The 17,829-nt window shown below is 48.3% G+C and overlaps 1 protein-coding gene and 1 long non-coding RNA gene across 14 annotated transcripts in view; one reads left to right on the top strand and one right to left on the bottom strand.

Moving 5' to 3' along the window:
- LOC115147134 (calcium/calmodulin-dependent protein kinase type II subunit beta) overlaps window positions 1-17,829 on the top strand; it is a 70,880-nt gene that overhangs the window by 1,622 nt on the left and 51,429 nt on the right. For all 13 annotated transcript variants that reach the window (XM_065004639.1, XM_065004641.1, XM_065004643.1 and 10 more), the window contains exons 2-4: window positions 2,787-2,881; window positions 8,428-8,487; window positions 8,669-8,723. In XM_065004639.1, the coding sequence (XP_064860711.1) occupies window positions 2,787-2,881; window positions 8,428-8,487; window positions 8,669-8,723 (210 nt within the window). The remainder of the gene's footprint in view (window positions 1-2,786; window positions 2,882-8,427; window positions 8,488-8,668; window positions 8,724-17,829) is intronic.
- Window positions 461-4,067, bottom strand: LOC135562381 (uncharacterized). The gene is made up of 2 exons (XR_010459893.1): window positions 3,445-4,067; window positions 461-849 (listed from the first exon to the last, which is right to left on the bottom strand). It is a non-coding gene; the product is annotated as an uncharacterized LOC135562381 (long non-coding RNA).

A 17,829-nucleotide genomic window follows, 5' to 3' on the forward strand; every position in this document is an offset into this window, starting at 1 on the left:
TACTGTTTCTGACTCAGAGTATTCCCCGTGTATTACTCTTACACACTCACCTGTCATTGCATCTACAAGTGTATGCCTGAGAGTGTGTGAGACACAGTGGACGGGTAAGGGTGTGTGTGTTATTGTGTAACAGTACTAAGGAGTCTATATATTGCTCAGAGAAACGACAGAGACAGTTACTGCTGTTTTTCCCTGCTGAGTTCGTTATGCAAGCACTCCCCAAAATACCAGCACTGCTACAGTACACACATGCACACCGTGTCTCGCTCTCTCACGGACACGTGCATACGTGGACACACAGAGAGATATCCTTGAAAGAGAGTTTTGTTGTTTTCTCTCGAGTCGTCTCATTTGTATATATCCTAAGAAGGATGTGCTGCTGTGCTGTGTCTCTAATGACTCCATACAGGAGAAATGTCTTCACTCATGACTGGCAGATGTGAAATGACAGGATACTAGGTTCAATTCAAATGTATTTATATAGCCCTTCGTACATCAGCTGATATCTCAAAGTGCTATACAGAAACACAGCCTAAAACCCCAAACAGCAAGCAATGCAGGTGTAGAAGCACGGTGGCTAGGAAAAACTCCCTAGAAAGGCCAAAACCTAGGAAGAAACCTAGAGAGGAACCAGGCTATGTGGGGTGGCCAGTCCTCTTCTGGCTGTGCCGGGTGGAGATTATAACAGAATATGGCCAAGATGTTCAAATGTTCATAAATGACCAGCATGGTCCAATAATAATAAGGCAGAACAGTTGAAACTGGAGCAGCAGCACAGCCAGGTGGACTGGGGACAGCAAGGAGTCATCATGTCAGGTAGTCCTGAGGCATGGTCCTAGGGCTCAGGTCCTCCGAGAGAGAGAAAGAAAGAGAGAATTATAGAGAGCACACTTAAATTCACACAGGACACCGAATAGGACAGGAGAAGTACTCCAGATATAACAAACTGACCCTAGCCCCCCGACACATAAACTACTGCAGCATAAATACTGGAGGCTGAGACAGGAGGGGTCAGGAGACACTGTGGCCCCATCCGAGGACACCCCCGGACAGGGCCAAACAGGAAGGATATAACCCCACCCACTTTGCCAAAGCACAGCCCCCACACCACTAGAGGGATATCTTCAACCACCAACTTACCATCCTGAGACAAGGCTGAGTATAGCCGACAAAGATCTCTGCCACGGCACAACCCACAAGATCACATCAGTGACTCAACCCACTCAAATGACGCACCCCTCCTAGGGACGGTATGAAAGAGCCCCAGTAAGCCAGTGACTCAGCCCCTGTAATAGGGTTAGAGGCAGAGAATCCCAGTGGAAAGAGGAGAACCGGCCAGGCAGAGACAGCAAGGGCAGTTTGTTGCTCCAGAGCCTTTCCGTTCACCTTCCCACTCCTGGGCCAGACTACACTCAATCATATGACCAACTGAAGAGATGAGTCTTCAGTAAAGACTTAAAGGTTGAGACCGAGTGTGCGTCTCTTACATGGGTAGGAAGACCATTCCATAAAAATGGAGCTCTATAGGAGAAAGCCCTGCCTCCAGCTGTTTGCTTAGAAATTCTAGGGACAATTAGGAGGCCTGCGTCTTGTGACCGTAGCGTACGTGTAGGTATGTACGGCAGGACCAAATCAGAGAGATGGGTAGGAACAAGCCCATGTAATGCTTTGTAGGTTAGCAGTAAAACCTTGAAATCAGCCCTTGCCTTGACAGGAAGCCAGTGCAGGGAGGCTAGCACTGGAGTAATATGATCAAATTGTTTGGTTCTAGTCAGGATTCTAGCAGCCGTATTTAGCACTAACTGAAGTTTATTTAGTGCTTTATCCGGGTAGCCGGAAAGTAGAGCATTGCAGTAGTCTAACCTGGAAGTGACAAAAGCATGGATACATTTTTCTGCATCATTTTTGGACAGAAAGTTTCTGATTTTTGCAATGTTACGTAGATGGAATAAATATGTCCTTGAAATGGTCTTGATATGTTCTTCAAAAGAGAGATCAGGGTCCAGAGTAACGCCGAGGTCCTTCACAGTTTTATTTGAGACGACTGTACAACCATTAAGATTAATTGTCAGATTCAACAGAAGATCTCTTTGTTTCTTGGGACCTAGAACAAGCATCTCTGTTTTGTCCGAGTTTAAAAGTAGAAAGTTTGCAGCCATCCACTTCCTTATGTCTGAAACACATGCTTCTAGCGAGGGCAATTTTGGGGCTTCACCATGTTTCATTGAAATGTACAGCTGTGTGTCATCCGCATAGCAGTGAAAGTTAACATTATGTTTTTGAATGACATCCCCAAAATATATAGTGAAAACAATAGTGGTCCTAAAACGGAACCTTGAGGAACACCGGAATTTACAGTTGATTTGTCAGAGGACAAACCATTCACAGAGACAAACATATCTTTCCGACAGATAAGATCTAAACCAGGCCAGAACTTGTCCGTGTAGACCAATTTGGGTTTCCAATCTCTCCAAAAGAATGTGGTGATCGATGGTATCAAAAGCAGCACTAAGGTCTAGGAGCACGAGGACAGATGCAGAGCCTCGGTCTGATGCCATTAAAAGGTCATTTACCACCTTCACAAGTGCAGTTTCGGTGCTATGATGGTGAAAGCAGTAGAGGGGTAGTGGACAAGGATATGCCTTCAACCTGTCCAGTTCTTTCAGATCAGTGGGAATGAAGGAAAGGAAACAAGGAGACAGTAGAGGAATTTATTCTAGAATATTGAGATGCTGCCAGTGCTATATGATATCTAACACCTGTTTTTACCTGCCTTTGTTTCACAGGGGAGCGTTTTCAGTGGTGCGCCGCTGTGTCAAACTGTGCACTGGCCAGGAGTACGCTGCCAAAATCATCAATACCAAAAAGCTCTCAGCCAGAGGTGAGACACATACACCAGCCCACACACAAAAACTGAGTGCCAACTGTAGAATATCTGCACCGTGGGTAAACTGTGTGGTATCTGGTTAAATTAGACACTCTAACGTTTGCTTAGTCCCCATCTCTATGCTGTGTGTGTGTGATAGAGCGAGAGAAGGAGGGATGGAGAGAAAGAGGGTACGTCTGCTCATCAGTGGCTGAAGCTAACAGGAGAAAGCAGAGGCGTTTGGCTGATTGTTCCTCCTCCTCACACTGCCTCTAAGTGTATATGTGCGTGTGTCTGTGTGTGTCTGTGTGTGTATGTGCTACTGCTGTCCCAGATCTGCAAGCTTACATTAGCATATTTTAGCTGATGCTTGATTCTAAAGAGTTAGACAGTAATTTATGCTCCTCTTGAGAGAGAGTACATGAGAGAGAGCACATGATAGAGAGAGAGAGAGCAAATGATTGAGAGAGATAGCGAGAGAGGAGAACCGTTTCTACTGCCAACAGATATGGCACGATAACCACCGAAGCGCTTCATTTAGAGACAAAGGCTGCATCTCAATAGTCTACAGTTGCTACCTTCCGTCATCTCCTCCTCCATTTGCGCTGATCTGAAAGAGCTGAACATCTTAAAGAGCTGGTCCTCCATATTCTATTCTTAGAGCAGATGATGGAAAGAACAGGAAGAGAAGAGGTAAGGAGAGGACACAAGGAAATGAGGACACACACACACGACAGCATGCCCCCCCAGCCTGAGGGATCTAGTTCCTCATCTCTGATTTGGTCTGTTTTGTCACGAAACCAAAGCTGCTCGCTCCATGTCCTCATAGAGGATGTGTGTGTATGTGCGTGCATGCCTGCGTGCATGTTTGTGTGTGCAGTTCCTGTAGTAGTTGCTCAGCACTGACTACTGCATGATCTATGGTGACAGCTTCCTGTCTGAACAGGAACAGGAAGTCTTAGAGGCCAGTCTCAGGATGTAAATAATACCTATAATAGGATATAAATAATTAACAATTAACAGTTTCCTCGAGAAACCTGTAAGATACGCACACACACACCTCACATGAGAATACTGAACAACACCAAGGATGCTTTTCAAGTCAACAGTCGAAATTCCCCTTGTCTCCTCTCCCTCTGAGCTTACGTGAGAGAACAGGACAGCTGAAATTCCCCTCGTCTCCTCTCCCTCTGAGCTGACGTGAGAGAACAGGACAGCTGAAATTCCCCTCGTCTCCTCTCCCTCTGAGCTGAGGTGAGAGAACAGGACAGCTGAAATTCCCCTCGTCTCCTCTCCCTCTGAGCTGACGTGAGAGAACAGGACAGCTGAAATTCCCCTCGTCTCCTCTCCCTCTGAGCTGACGTGAGAGAACAGGACAGCTGAAATTCCCCTCGTCTCCTCTCCCTCTGAGCTGACGTGAGAGAACAGGACAGCTGAAATTCCCTCGTCTCCTCTCCCTCTGAGCTGACGTGAGAGAACAGGACAGCTGAAATTCCCCTCGTCTCCCTCTGAGCTGAGGTGAGAGAACAGGACAGCTGAAATTCCCCTCGTCTCCTCTCCCTCTGAGCTGACGTGAGAGAACAGGACAGCTGAAATTCCCCTCGTCTCCTCTCCCTCTGAGCTGACGTGAGAGAACAGGACAGCTGAAATTCCCCTCGTCTCCTCTCCCTCTGAGCTGACGTGAGAGAACAGGACAGCTGAAATTCCCCTCGTCTCCCTCTGAGCTGAGGTGAGAGAACAGGACAGCTGAAATTCCCCTCGTCTCCTCTCCCTCTGAGCTGACGTGAGAGAACAGGACAGCTGAAATTCCCTCGTCTCCTCTCCCTCTGAGCTGACGTGAGAGAACAGGACAGCTGAAATTCCCTCGTCTCCTCTCCCTCTGAGCTGACGTGAGAGAACAGGACAGCTGAAATTCCCTCGTCTCCTCTCCCTCTGAGCTGAAGTGAGAGAACAGGACAGCTGAAATTCCCCTCGTCTCCCTCTGAGCTGAGGTGAGAGAACAGGACAGCTGAAATTCCCCTCGTCTCCTCTCCCTCTGAGCTGACGTGAGAGAACAGGACAGCTGAAATTCCCCTCGTCTCCTCTCCCTCTGAGCTGACGTGAGAGAACAGGACAGCTGAAATTCCCTCGTCTCCTCTCCCTCTGAGCTGACGTGAGAGAACAGGACAGCTGAAATTCCCCTCGTCTCCTCTCCCTCTGAGCTGAGCTGAGAGAACAGGACAGCTGAAATTCCCCTCGTCTCCTCTCCCTCTGAGCTGACGTGAGAGAACAGGACAGCTGAAATTCCCCTCGTCTCCTCTCCCTCTGAGCTGACGTGAGAGAACAGGACAGCTGAAATTCCCCTCGTCTCCTCTCCCTCTGAGCTGACGTGAGAGAACAGGACAGCTGAAATTCCCCTCGTCTCCTCTCCCTCTGAGCTGAGGTGAGAGAACAGGACAGCTGAAATTCCCCTCGTCTCCTCTCCCTCTGAGCTGACGTGAGAGAACAGGACAGCTGAATTTGCTTTCACATCAGTGCAGAATACAAATGGAGGAGGGGAGGCAAGAAGAGGAGGACATCTTAAACTATTTAGATACACCTGGTTGTCAGCTGTTGCTAGCCAATAGTAGATATCTGATGAAGAGAGAGAGCGAGCCTGGGGTGTATTCAGTGATGCAGATAGAAGTGTAATAAATAGAGCCGATGACATTCCCTAATCTTCATGTCAGACTATATACAGTTGAAGTGGGAAGTTTCCATACACTTAGGTTGGAGTCATTAAAACTAGTTTACATACACTTAGGTTGGAGTCATTAAAACTAGTTTACATACACTTAGGTTGGAGTCATTAAAACTAGTTTACATACACTTAGGTTGGAGTCATTAAAACTGGTTTACATACACTTAGGTTGGAGTCATTAAAACTAGTTTACATACACTTAGGTTGGAGTCATTAAAACTAGTTTACATCCACTTAGGTTGGAGTCATTAAAACTAGTTTACATACACTTAGGTTGGAGTCATTAAAACTAGTTTACATACACTTAGGTTGGAGTCATTAAAACTAGTTTACATACACTTAGGTTGGAGTCATTAAAACTAGTTTTTTAACCACTACACAAATTTCTTGTAAACAAGCTATAGTTTTGGCAAGTCGGTTTGGACATCTACTTTGTGCATGACACAAGTCATTTTTCCAACAATTGTTTACAGATTATTTCACTTCTAATTGACTGTATCACAATTCCAGTGGGTCAGCTTCATGAGGTAGTCATCTGGAATGCATTTCAATTAACATGTGTGCCTTGTTAAAAGTTCATTTGTGGAATTTCTTTCCTTCCTAATGTATTTGAGCCAATCGGTTGTGTTGTGACAAGGTAGGGGTGGTATACAGAAGATAGCCCTATTTGGTAAAAGACAAAGTCCATATTATGGCATGAACAGCTCAAATAAGCACGACAGTCCATTATTACTTTAAGACATGAAGGTTAGTCAATCTGGAACATTTCTGGAACATTTCATGAGCTTTGAAAGTTTATTTTAAGAGCAGTCGCAAAAACCATCAAGCGCTATGATGAAACTGGATTTCATGAGGACGGCCATAGGAAAGGAAGACCCAGAGTTACCTCTGCTACAGAGGATAAGTTCATTAGAGTTACCAGCTTCAGAAATTGCAGCCCAAATAAATGCTTTGCGGAGTTCAAGTAACAGACACATCTCAACATCAACTGTTTAGAGGAGACTGTGTGAATCAGGCCTTGAATTTCTCTAAAGAAACCATTACTAAAGGACACCAATAAGAAGAGACTTGTTTGAGGCCAAAAATCAGGAGCAATAGACATTAGACTGGTGGAAATCTGTCCTTTGGTCTGGTGAGTCCAAATTTGAGATGTTTGGTTCCAACCGCCGTATCTTTGTGAGACCCAGAGTAGGTGAACGGATGATCTCCGCATGTGTGGTTTCTACTGTGAAGCATGGAGGAGGAGGTGTGATGGTGTGGGGGTGCTTTGCTGGTGTAACTGTCAGTGATTTATTTACAATTCAAGGCACACTTAACCAGCATGGCTACCACAGCATTCTGCAGTGATATGTCATCCCATCTGGTTTGCGCTTAGTGGGACTATCATTTGTTTTTCAACAGGTCAATGACCCAAAACACACCTCCAGGCTGTGTAAGGGCTATTTGACCAATAAGGAGAGTGATAGAGTGCTGCATCAGATGAGTGGCCTCCACAATCACCCGACCTCAACCCAATTGAGATGGTTTTTGATGAGTTGGACCGCAGAGTGAGGGAAAAGCAGCCAACAAGTGCTCAGCATATGTGGGAACTCCTTCAAGACTGTTGGAAAAGCATTCCTCATGAAGCTGGTTGCAAAGCTGCCATCAAGGCAACGGGTGATTACTTTGAAGAATCTAAAATAAAATAAAATATTTTTATTTGTTTAACACTTTTTTGGTTATTACATCATTCCATATGTGTTATTTCATAGTGTTGATGTCTTCACTATTATTCTACAATGTAGAAAATAGTACAAATAAAGAAAAACCCAAACTTTTGACCGGTACTGTGTGGTACATATTGTGTTCTATATAACACATTTCTTTCTAAACTTTCCGTAACATCGCACACTATTGAACAAACCCTTGGCATAACTGGGCTGAGCTGAACCGGCTGTTACACAGTATATAAGGCTGGGTTGTACTACATTGTAAAACGCTATAGTACCCGTTACTGAGTTCCTAGTGGAAGTCCCGGAAAGTGTTACCCGACACAACACACTGGCACCCACCATGTACAACAGTGTTCTACTTTTAACAGGTCAGATACTGCAGAGCTCTGCGCTGCAGCTGAGCTGGAACCTGGAGGAGGACACCTTGGACTAGAGGGAAAAACAGGCTAGAAGCTGTGTTTTTCAACCTTTTTATGTAAAACATGTTTTACTTCAAATGAGTCAAAGTGCTAGGTGCTGATCTAATGGTAGTGCTTTGCCCCTGGAGGCATGTGTTCAAACCCAGTCTGCGCAACTTCCCATTCTATGTCCCTCTCCTTTATCTCCTGATCTCTGACACAACCTAATATCTAAGATATGTATGGATTATTTACGTACAAAGGCCAACACTTCCCTCTGGGGAAAAAATAGGTTGTGTGTGTGTCAACAGATTCTTCTTTATTTCAACTGAAATATCTCTCTATTGCTCTCTATTCTGTATCTCTCCTCTTGTCTCCTTGGTTCTACTCCTTCCCCTCTCCCTCCATCCCTTATTATGGGGAGTTAATATGGGCAAATGCAACCCTCAGGGTATATACAACACTGTATGTGGGCAGGAGTGTGTGCGTGTGTGTGCCCATACTTATTATGGGGAGTTAATATGGGCAAATGCAACCCTCAGGGTATATACAACACTGTATGTGGGCAGGAGTGTGTGCGTGTGTGTGCCCATACATTTTTCAATCTTGCTCGCATCCTGTTGGATACACTTACGGCAAACATTTGATATCCTTCTCTTGAGATAATATCAAAGATAATATTGCATCATATTATGATTGTACCAAGATTATATCTCCATCTTCTCTCCTCAGATCACCAGAAGCTGGAGCGAGAAGCCAGGATCTGCAGATTGCTCAAACACTCCAATATCGGTCAGTACTTGTAACTCTCTCCCTGCTGCTGGTGCTGCTGCAGCACAGGAATAGAATAGAGAATGCTTTCTGCTGACGTTCTCAACCCATCTCTCTTCTCCCCCCTCTCTCTCCTTCCTCTCTCTCTCTCGGTTCTCCCTACCCACCCACCCTCTCTCTCTCTCTCTCTCTCTCCCTCTAGTTCGTCTCCATGACAGTATATCAGAGGAGGGCTTCCACTACCTTCTGTTTGACCTGTGAGTGGCAGCGCTCACATCCCTCTCTATATATTTTATCCCTCCCTCCTCCCATTCTCTTTCCCTTCCCTTCCATTTTCCTTCCTTCCTTCTTATCTCCCTCTCCTCTCATACTCCCCCTCTCCTCTCCTCTCATACTCCCTCTCTCCTCTTCCTTCTTATCTCCCTCTCCTCTCATACTCCCCTCTCCTCTCCTCTCATACTCCCTCTCTCCTCTTCCTTCTTATCTCCCTCTCCTCTCATACTCCCCCTCTCCTCTCATACTCCCCCTCTCCTCTCCTCTCATACTCCCCCTCTCCTCTTCCTCTTCCTTCTTCATTACTTCATCTCACTCCTCTTTTTCGGTCCTTCTCTCCCCGTTTCCAAGGAGATTTCCCCCAATTACATAACCATCCCCCCTTTGCACACACTCAGTTCCATCTTTAGCCTTCCACACATGCACACAAACTCACTCACACACATATACTGCCCCGCAGTGGAGCCTGTCTCCATGGCAACCCCGCCAGAGAGATTCCTGCAGAGCTGAGGGTTTCCCCCTAATGAGGACATCCCCCTCCGGTGTGTGTGTGCGCGCGTGCGTGTGCATGCATATTTGGTTGTGTGTGCTTGCATGTGTGCGTGCGTGCATTTGTGCATGTCACTGTGTGTGTGTGTGTGTGTCCTTACAAAAAAACATGTAAAAGAATCACCTGAAAAAACACGTGGTTTTTGGACACATGTATGAGCAAATCATGTGAAAAGTGTTTTTCATTAACTTGTGATGTTTCACAAAATAGTGGTTTCCCAACATTTCACATGTGATATTTTAAGTTTCACATGTTCTTTTGTAACCACCGGCAGAGTTAAAACCCGGGTCTCCCCGGGTCTCCCGACCGTTAAAGGGGCACCACGTTTCTGTTCTATTGACTGTCAAACTTAAACAAAAGGTAATTCAGTTAATCGCAGGATTTTCTGTGATAAATCGCAAATTCAGAATTTGCTAAAAACATTTTTTTGTATAAAAAGTGGCGCAGCATCTCAGTGTAAGAGGCGTCACTACAGGCCTTGGTTCGAATCCAGGCTGTATCACATCCGGCCGTGATTCGGAGTCCCATTGGGCGGCACACAATTGTCCCAGCGTCGTCCGGGTTTGGCCGGGGTAGGCCGTCATCGTAAATAAGAATTTGTTCTTAACTGACCTGCCTAGTTAAATATAAAATAAATATTAAAAGCATTACAAGAATATTTACGTTTTGAGTTTGTTCAAAGTAATGATTAGCAAAATCAGGTAAATTGATAAATCACAATTTCTTTAACCTCAAATTCGACTTATTTTGACATCTCGTTGTTTTTAGCTGTATAGATGATGTATTTTGGTGTTTTCAGTGTATTTGGAATGCTTTCAGATGAGGCGGTTAAGTTAACTGACTAATAACTCTGATAGCGCTATTTCAAAACCATCTCTTTGTAGAAAAGTATCTGTTTACATTCATTCCATAAGCAAACACATTAACAAAAGCAAACATGCCACACTTTCAAATACGTTAAAATCCCTTTTAAGCCTGTGCATTAAATGTAACAAAAAACAATGGACAGCTAACCAAAGCAGAAGCTAAAAATAGCTAGCTAGGACAAAATGGAAGGCTAGCTCGTGCCTATCACTAAGCTAGTTAGCAGTTAGCAATTAGCATGCGACCATTAGATATACATTCACAAAAAGTGACCTTCCTAAATACATCATTAGCGTGGTTCATATGTACACAAGCTAGCTACTTAGCTTGGCTACACTCATGTAAATAGGATAACCTCATTAGTTTTTCACTCGGTCAAAACAATTAAATTATACATCAAAATGAACAGAAAACTCAACACAGTTTTTAAACATGTTTATCTCTTGATTTAGAAAAAAACAACCATCTGTAAAAACCAGAAAACAGGATACAAAAACAAGGAGACACAGATAGCTAGCTTCTCTGTTCTTTTCAATGGGCTTCTTCCAACGGTCACTGACCGACGTGCGAAGAAACGAGTCGGGTGTCTGCAGTAGTAACAGAGAGCTAGCTTCCAACGGTCACTGACCGACGTGCGAAGAAACGAGGCGGGTGTCTGCAGTAGTAACAGAGAGCTAGCTTCCAACGGTCACTGACCGACGTGCGAAGAAACGAGTCGGGTGTCTGCAGTAGTAACAGAGAGCTAGCTTCCAACGGTCACTGACCGTAGTAACGTGCGAAGAAACGAAGAGTCGGGTGTCTGCAGTAGTAACAGAGAGCTAGCTTCCAACGGTCACTGACCGACGTGCGAAGAAACGAGTGGGTGTCTGCAGTAGTAACAGAGAGCTAGCTTCCAACGGTCACTGACCGACGGGTGTCTGCGAAGAAACGAGTCGGGTGTCTGCAGTAGTAACAGAGAGCTAGCTTCCAACGGTCACTGACCGACGTGCGAAGAAACGAGTCGGGTGTCTGCAGTAGTAACAGAGAGCTAGCTTCCAACGGTCACTGACCGACGTAGGAAGAAACGAGTCGGGTGTCTGCAGTAGTAACAGAGAGCTAGCTTCCAACGGTCACTGACCGACGTGCGAAGAAACGAGTCGGGTGTCTGCAGTAGTAACAGAGAGCTAGCTTCCAACGGTCACTGACCGACGTGCGAAGAAACGAGTCGGGTGTCTGCAGTAGTAACAGAGAGCTAGCTTCCAACGGTCACTGACCGACGTGCGAAGAAACGAGTCGGGTGTCTGCAGTAGTAACAGAGCTAGCTTCCAAGTCACTAGTCGGGTGTCTGCAGTAGTAACAGAGAGCTAGCTTCCAACGGTCACTGACCGACGTAGTCGGGTGTCTGCAGTAGTAACAGAGAGCTAGCTTCCAACGGTCACTGACCGACGTGCGAAGAAACGAGTCGGGTGTCTGCAGTAGTAACAGAGAGCTAGCTTCCAACGGTCACTGACCGACGTGGAAGAAAAGTCGGGTGTCTGCAGTAGTAACAGAGAGCTAGCTTCAACGGTCACTGACCGACGTGCGAAGAAACGAGTCGGTGTCTGCAGTAGTAACAGAGAGCTAGCTTCCAACGGTCACTGACGTGGAAGAAACGAGTCGGGTGTCTGCAGTAGCTAACGGTCACTGAGCGTGCGAAGAAACGAGTCGGGTGTCTGCAGTAGTAACAGAGAGCTCTTCCAACGGTCACTGACCGACGTGCGAAGAAACGAGTCGGGTGTCTGCAGTAGTAACAGAGAGCTAGCTTCCAACGGTCACTGACCGACGTGCGAAGAAACGAGTCGGGTGTCTGCAGTAGTAACAGAGAGCTAGCTTCCAACGGTCACTGACCGACGTGCGAAGAAACGAGTCGGGTGTCTGCAGTAGTAACAGAGAGCTAGCTTCCAACGGTCACTGAGAAGAAACGAGGCGGGTGTCTGCAGTAGTAACAGAGAGCTAGCTTCCAACGGTCACTGACCGACGTGCGAAGAAACGAGTCGGGTGTCTGCAGTAGTAACAGAGAGCTAGCTTCCAACGGTCACTGACCGACGTGCGAAGAAACGAGTCGGGTGTCTGCAGTAGTAACAGAGAGCTAGCTTCCAACGGTCACTGACCGACGTAGGAAGAAACGAGTCGGGTGTCTGCAGTAGTAACAGAGAGCTAGCTTCCAACGGTCACTGACCGACGTGCGAAGAAACGAGTCGGGTGTCTGCAGTAGTAACAGAGAGCTAGCTTCCAACGGTCACTGACCGACGTGCGAAGAAACGAGTCGGGTGTCTGCAGTAGTAACAGAGAGCTAGCTGCTAGCTTCCAACGGTCACTGACCGACGTGCGAAGAAACGGTCACTGAGGCGAAGAAACGGGTGTCTGCAGTAGTAACAGAGAGCTAGCTTCCAACGGTCACTGACCGACGTGCGAAGAAACGAGTCGGGTGTCTGCAGTAGTAACAGAGAGCTAGCTTGCCAACGGTCACTGACCGACGTGCGAAGAAACGAGTCGGGTGTCTGCAGTAGTAACAGAGAGCTAGCTTCCAACGGTCACTGACCGACGTAGGAAGAAACGAGTCGGGTGTCTGCAGTAGTAACAGAGAGCTAGCTTCCAACGGTCACTGACCGACGTAGGAAGAAACGAGGCGAGTGTCTGCAGTAGTAACAGAGAGCTAGCTTCCAACGGTCACTGACCGACGTGCGAAGAAACGAGTCGGGTGTCTGCAGTAGTAACAGAGAGCTAGCTTCCAACGGTCACTGACCGACGTAGGAAGAAACGAGGCGGGTGTCTGCAGTAGTAACAGAGAGCTAGCTTCCAACGGTCACTGACCGACGTGCGAAGAAACGAGTCGGGTGTCTGCAGTAGTAACAGAGAGCTAGCTTCCAACGGTCACTGACCGACGTGCGAAGAAACGAGTCGGGTGTCTGCAGTAGTAACAGAGAGCTAGCTTCCAACGGTCACTGACCGACGTGCGAAGAAACGAGTCGGGTGTCTGCAGTAGTAACAGAGAGCTAGCTTCCAACGGTCACTGACCGACGGCGAAGAAACAGTCGGGTGTCTGCAGTAGTAACAGAGAGCTAGCTTCCAACGGTCACTCGACTGACAGTAGTAACAGAGAGCTAGCTTCACCAACGGTGCTGAAGAAACGAGTCGGGTGTCTGCAGTAGTAACAGAGAGCTAGCTTCCAACGGTCACTGACCGACGTGCGAAGAAACGAGTCGGGTGTCTGCAGTAGTAACAGAGAGCTAGCTTCAACGGTCACTGACCGACGTGGAAGAAACGAGTCGGGTGTCTGCAGTAGTAACAGAGAGCTAGCTTCCAACGGTCACTGACCGACGGCGAAGAAACGAGTCGGGTGTCTGAAATGAGAATTTGTTCTTTAAGTAGTAACAGAGAGCTAGCTTCCAACGGTCACTGACCGACGTGCGAAGAAACGAGTCGGGTGTCTGCAGTAGTAACAGAGAGCTAGCTTCCAACGGTCACTGACCGAAGAAACGAGCGGGTGTCTGCAGTAGTAACAGAGAGCTAGCTTCCAACGGTCACTGACCGACGGCGAAGGAGTCGGGTGTCTGCAGTAGTAACAGAGAGCTAGCTTCCAACGGTCACTGACCGACGTGCGAAGAAACGAGTCGGGTGTCTGCAGTAGTAACAGAGAGCTAGCTTCCAACGGTCACTGACCGACGTGCGAAGAAACGAGTCGGGTGTCTGCAGTAGTAACAGAGAGCTAGCTTCCAACGGTCACTGACCGACGTGCGAAGAAACGAGTCGGGTGTCTGCAGTAGTAACAGAAGCTAGCTTCCAACGGTCACTGACCGCGTGCGAAGAAACGAGTCGGGTGTCTGCAGTAGTAACAGAGAGCTAGCTTCCAACGGTCACTGACCGACGTGCGAAGAAACGAGTCGGGTGTCTGCAGTAGTAACAGAGAGCTAGCTTCCAACGGTCACTGACCGACGTAGGAAGAAACGAGGCGGGTGTCTGCAGTAGTAACAGAGAGCTAGCTTCCAACGGTCACTGACCGACGTGCGAAGAAACGAGTCGGTGTCTGCAGTAGTAACAGAGAGCTAGCTTCCAACGGTCACTGACCGACGTGCGAAGAAACGAGTCGGGTGTCTGCAGTAGTAACAGAGAGCTAGCTTCCAACGGTCACTGACCGAGTGGGTGTCTGCAGTAGTAACAGAGAAGAAACGAGTCGGGTGTCTGCAGTAGTAACAGAGAGCTAGCTTCCAACGGTCACTGACCGACGTGCGAAGAAACGAGTCGGGTGTCTGCAGTAGTAACAGAGAGCTAGCTTCCAACGGTCACTGACCGAGGAAGAAACGAGTCGGGTGTCTGGTGTCTGCAGCTTCCAAGTAACAGAGAGAAACGAGCGGGTGTCTGCAGTAGTAACAGAGAGCTAGACCGTCACTGACCGACGTGCGAAGAAACGAGTCGGGTGTCTGCAGTAGTAACAGAGAGCTAGCTTCAACGGTCACTGACCGACGTGCGAAGAAACGAGTCGGGTGTCTGCAGTAGTAACAGAGAGCTAGCTTCCAACGGTCACTGACCGACGTGCGAAGAAACGAGTCGGGTGTCTGCAGTAGTAACAGAGAGCTAGCTTCCAACGGTCACTGACCGACGTAGGAAGAAACGAGTCGGGTGTCTGCAGTAGTAACAGAGAGCTAGCTTCCAACGGTCACTGACCGACGAGCGAAGAAACGAGTCGGTGTCTGCAGTAGTAACAGAGAGCTAGAAGCGGAAACAGAAACGGGTGTCTGCAGTAGTAACAGAGAGCTAGCTTCCAACGTCACTGACCGACGAAGAAACGAGTCGGGTGTCTGCAGTAGTAACAGAGAGCTAGCTTCCAACGGTCACTGACCGACGTGCGAAGAAACGAGTCGGGTGTCTGCAGTAGTAACAGAGAGCTAGCTTCCAACGGTCACTGACCGACGTGCGAAGAAACGAGTCGGGTGTCTGCAGTAGTAACAGAGAGCTAGCTTCCAACGGTCACTGACCGACGTGCGAAGAAACGAGTCGGGTGTCTGCAGTAGTAACAGAGAGCTAGCTTCCAACGGTCACTGACCGACTGCGAAGAAACGAGTCGGGTGTCTGCAGTAGTAACAGAGAGCTAGCTTCCAACGGTCACTGACCGACGTAGCGAAGAAACGAGTCGGGTGTCTGCAGTAGTAACAGAGAGCTAGCTTCAACGGTCACTGACCGACGTGCGAAGAAACGAGTCGGGTGTCTGCAGTAGTAACAGAGAGCGAGCTCTCCAACGGTCACTGACCTGCGAAGAAACGAGTCGGGTGTCTGCAGTAGTAACAGAGAGCTAGCTTCCAACGGTCACTGACCGACGGTCACTGACCGACGAAGAAACGAGTCGGGTGTCTGCAGTAGTAACAGAGAGCTAGCTTCCAACGGTCACTGACCGACGTGCGAAGAAACGAGTCGGGTGTCTGCAGTAGTAACAGAGAGCTAGCTTCCAACGGTCACTGACCGACGTGCGAAGAAACGAGGCGAGTGTCTGCAGTAGTAACAGAGAGCTAGCTTCCAACGGTCACTGACCGACGTGCGAAGAAACGAGTCGGGTGTCTGCAGTAGTAACAGAGAGCTAGCTTCCAACGGTCACTGACCGACGTGCGAAGAAACGAGTCGGGTGTCTGCAGTAGTAACAGAGAGCTAGCTTCCAACGGTCACTGACCGACTGCGAAGAAACGAGTCGGGTGTCTGCAGTAGTAACAGAGAGCTAGCTTCCAACGGTCACTGACCGACGTGAAACGAAGAAACAGAGAGTCGGGTGTCTGCAGTCTAGTAACAGAGAGCTAGCTTCCAACGGTCACTGACCGACGTGCGAAGAAACGAGTCGGGTGTCTGCAGTAGTAACAGAGAGCTAGCTTCCAACGGTCACTGACAGAGACGGTCACTGAAAAGAGAGTCGGGTGTCTGCAGTAGTAACAGAGAGCTAGCTTCCAACGGTCACTGACCGACGAGCGAAGAAACGAGTCAGAGAGGTGTCTGCAGTAGTAACAGAGAGCTAGCTTCCAACGGTCACTGACCGACGTGCGAAGAAACGAGTCGGGTGTCTGGTAAGTAGTAACAGAGAGCTAGCTTCAACGGTCACTGACCGTGTCGGGTGTCTGCAGTAGTAACAGAGAGCTAGCTTCCAACGGTCACTGACCGACGTGCGAAGAAACAGTGGGTGTCTGCAGTAGTAACAGAGAGCTAGCTTCCAACGGTCACTGACCGACGTGGAAGAAACGAGTCGGGTGTCTGCAGTAGTAACAGAGAGCTAGCTTCCAACGGTCACTGACCGACGTGCGAAGAAACGAGTCGGGTGTCTGCAGTAGTAACAGAGAGCTAGCTTCCAACGGTCACTGACCGACGTGCGAAGTTCAGTCGGGTGTCTGCAGTAGTAACAGAGAGCTAGCTTCACAACGGTCACTGTCCGAGTAACAGAGAGCGTCCAACGGTCACTGAAGAAACGAGTCGGGTGTCTGCAGTAGTAACAGAGAGCTAGCTTCCAACGGTCACTGACCGACGTGCGAAGAAACGAGTCGGGTGTCTGCAGTAGTAACAGAGAGCTAGCTTCCAACGGTCACTGACCGACGTGCGAAGAAACGAGTCGGGTGTCTGCAGTAGTAACAGAGAGCTAGCTTCCAACGGTCACTGACCGAGTCGGGTGTCTGCAGTAGTAACAGAGAAAGCTAGCTTCCAACGGTCACTGACCGACGGGGTGTCTGCAGTAGTAACAGAGAGCTAGCTTCCAACGGTCACTGACCGGCGTCCAGGAAGAAACGAAATGGGTGTCTGCAGTAGTAACAGAGAGCTAGCTTCCAACGGTCACTGACCGACGTGCGAAGAAACGAGCGGGTGTCTGCAGTAGTAACAGAGAGCTAGCTTCCAACGGTCACTGACCGACAGCGAAGAAACGAGTCGGGTGTCTGCAGTAGTAACAGAGAGCTAGCTTCCAACGGTCACTGACCGACGTGCGAAGAAACGAAGAAAGTGTCTGAGTAGTAACAGGAGCTGTCTGTCACTGACCGAGTAAGAAAGTTGTGGTGTCAGTAGTAACAGAGAGCTAGCTTCCAACGGTCACTGACCGACGTGCGAAGAAACGAGTCGGGTGTCTGCAGTAGTAACAGAGAGCTAGCTTCCAACGGTCACTGACCGACGTGCGAAGAAACGAGTCGGTGTCTGCAGTAGTAACAGAGATAGCTTCCAACGGTCACTGACCGACGTGCGAAGAAACGAGTCGGGTGTCTGCAGTAGTAACAGAGAGCTAGCTGTTCACAGACCGACGTGCGAAGAAACGAGTCCGGGTGTCTGCTAGTAACAGAGAGCTTCAACGGTCACTGACCGACTCTGGTGTCTGCAGTAGTAACAGAGAGCTAGCTTCCAACGGTCACTGACCGACGTGCGAAGAAACGAGTCGGGTGTCTGCAGTAGTAACAGAGAGCTAGCTTCCAACGGTCACTGACCGACGTGCGAAGAAACGAGTCGGGTGTCTGCAGTAGTAACAGAGAGCTACAACGGTCACTGACCGCGTGCGAAGAAACGAGCGAGTGTCTGCAGTAGTAACAGAGAGCTAGCTTCCAACGGTCACTGACCGACGTAGGAAGAAACGAGTCGGGTGTCTGCAGTAGTAACAGAGAGCTAGCTTCCAACGGTCACTGACCGACGGCGAAGAAACGAGTCGG

The sequence above is a fragment of the Oncorhynchus nerka genome, linkage group LG19 (genome assembly GCF_034236695.1).
Source record: "Oncorhynchus nerka isolate Pitt River linkage group LG19, Oner_Uvic_2.0, whole genome shotgun sequence".
Lineage (NCBI taxonomy): Eukaryota > Metazoa > Chordata > Actinopteri > Salmoniformes > Salmonidae > Oncorhynchus > Oncorhynchus nerka.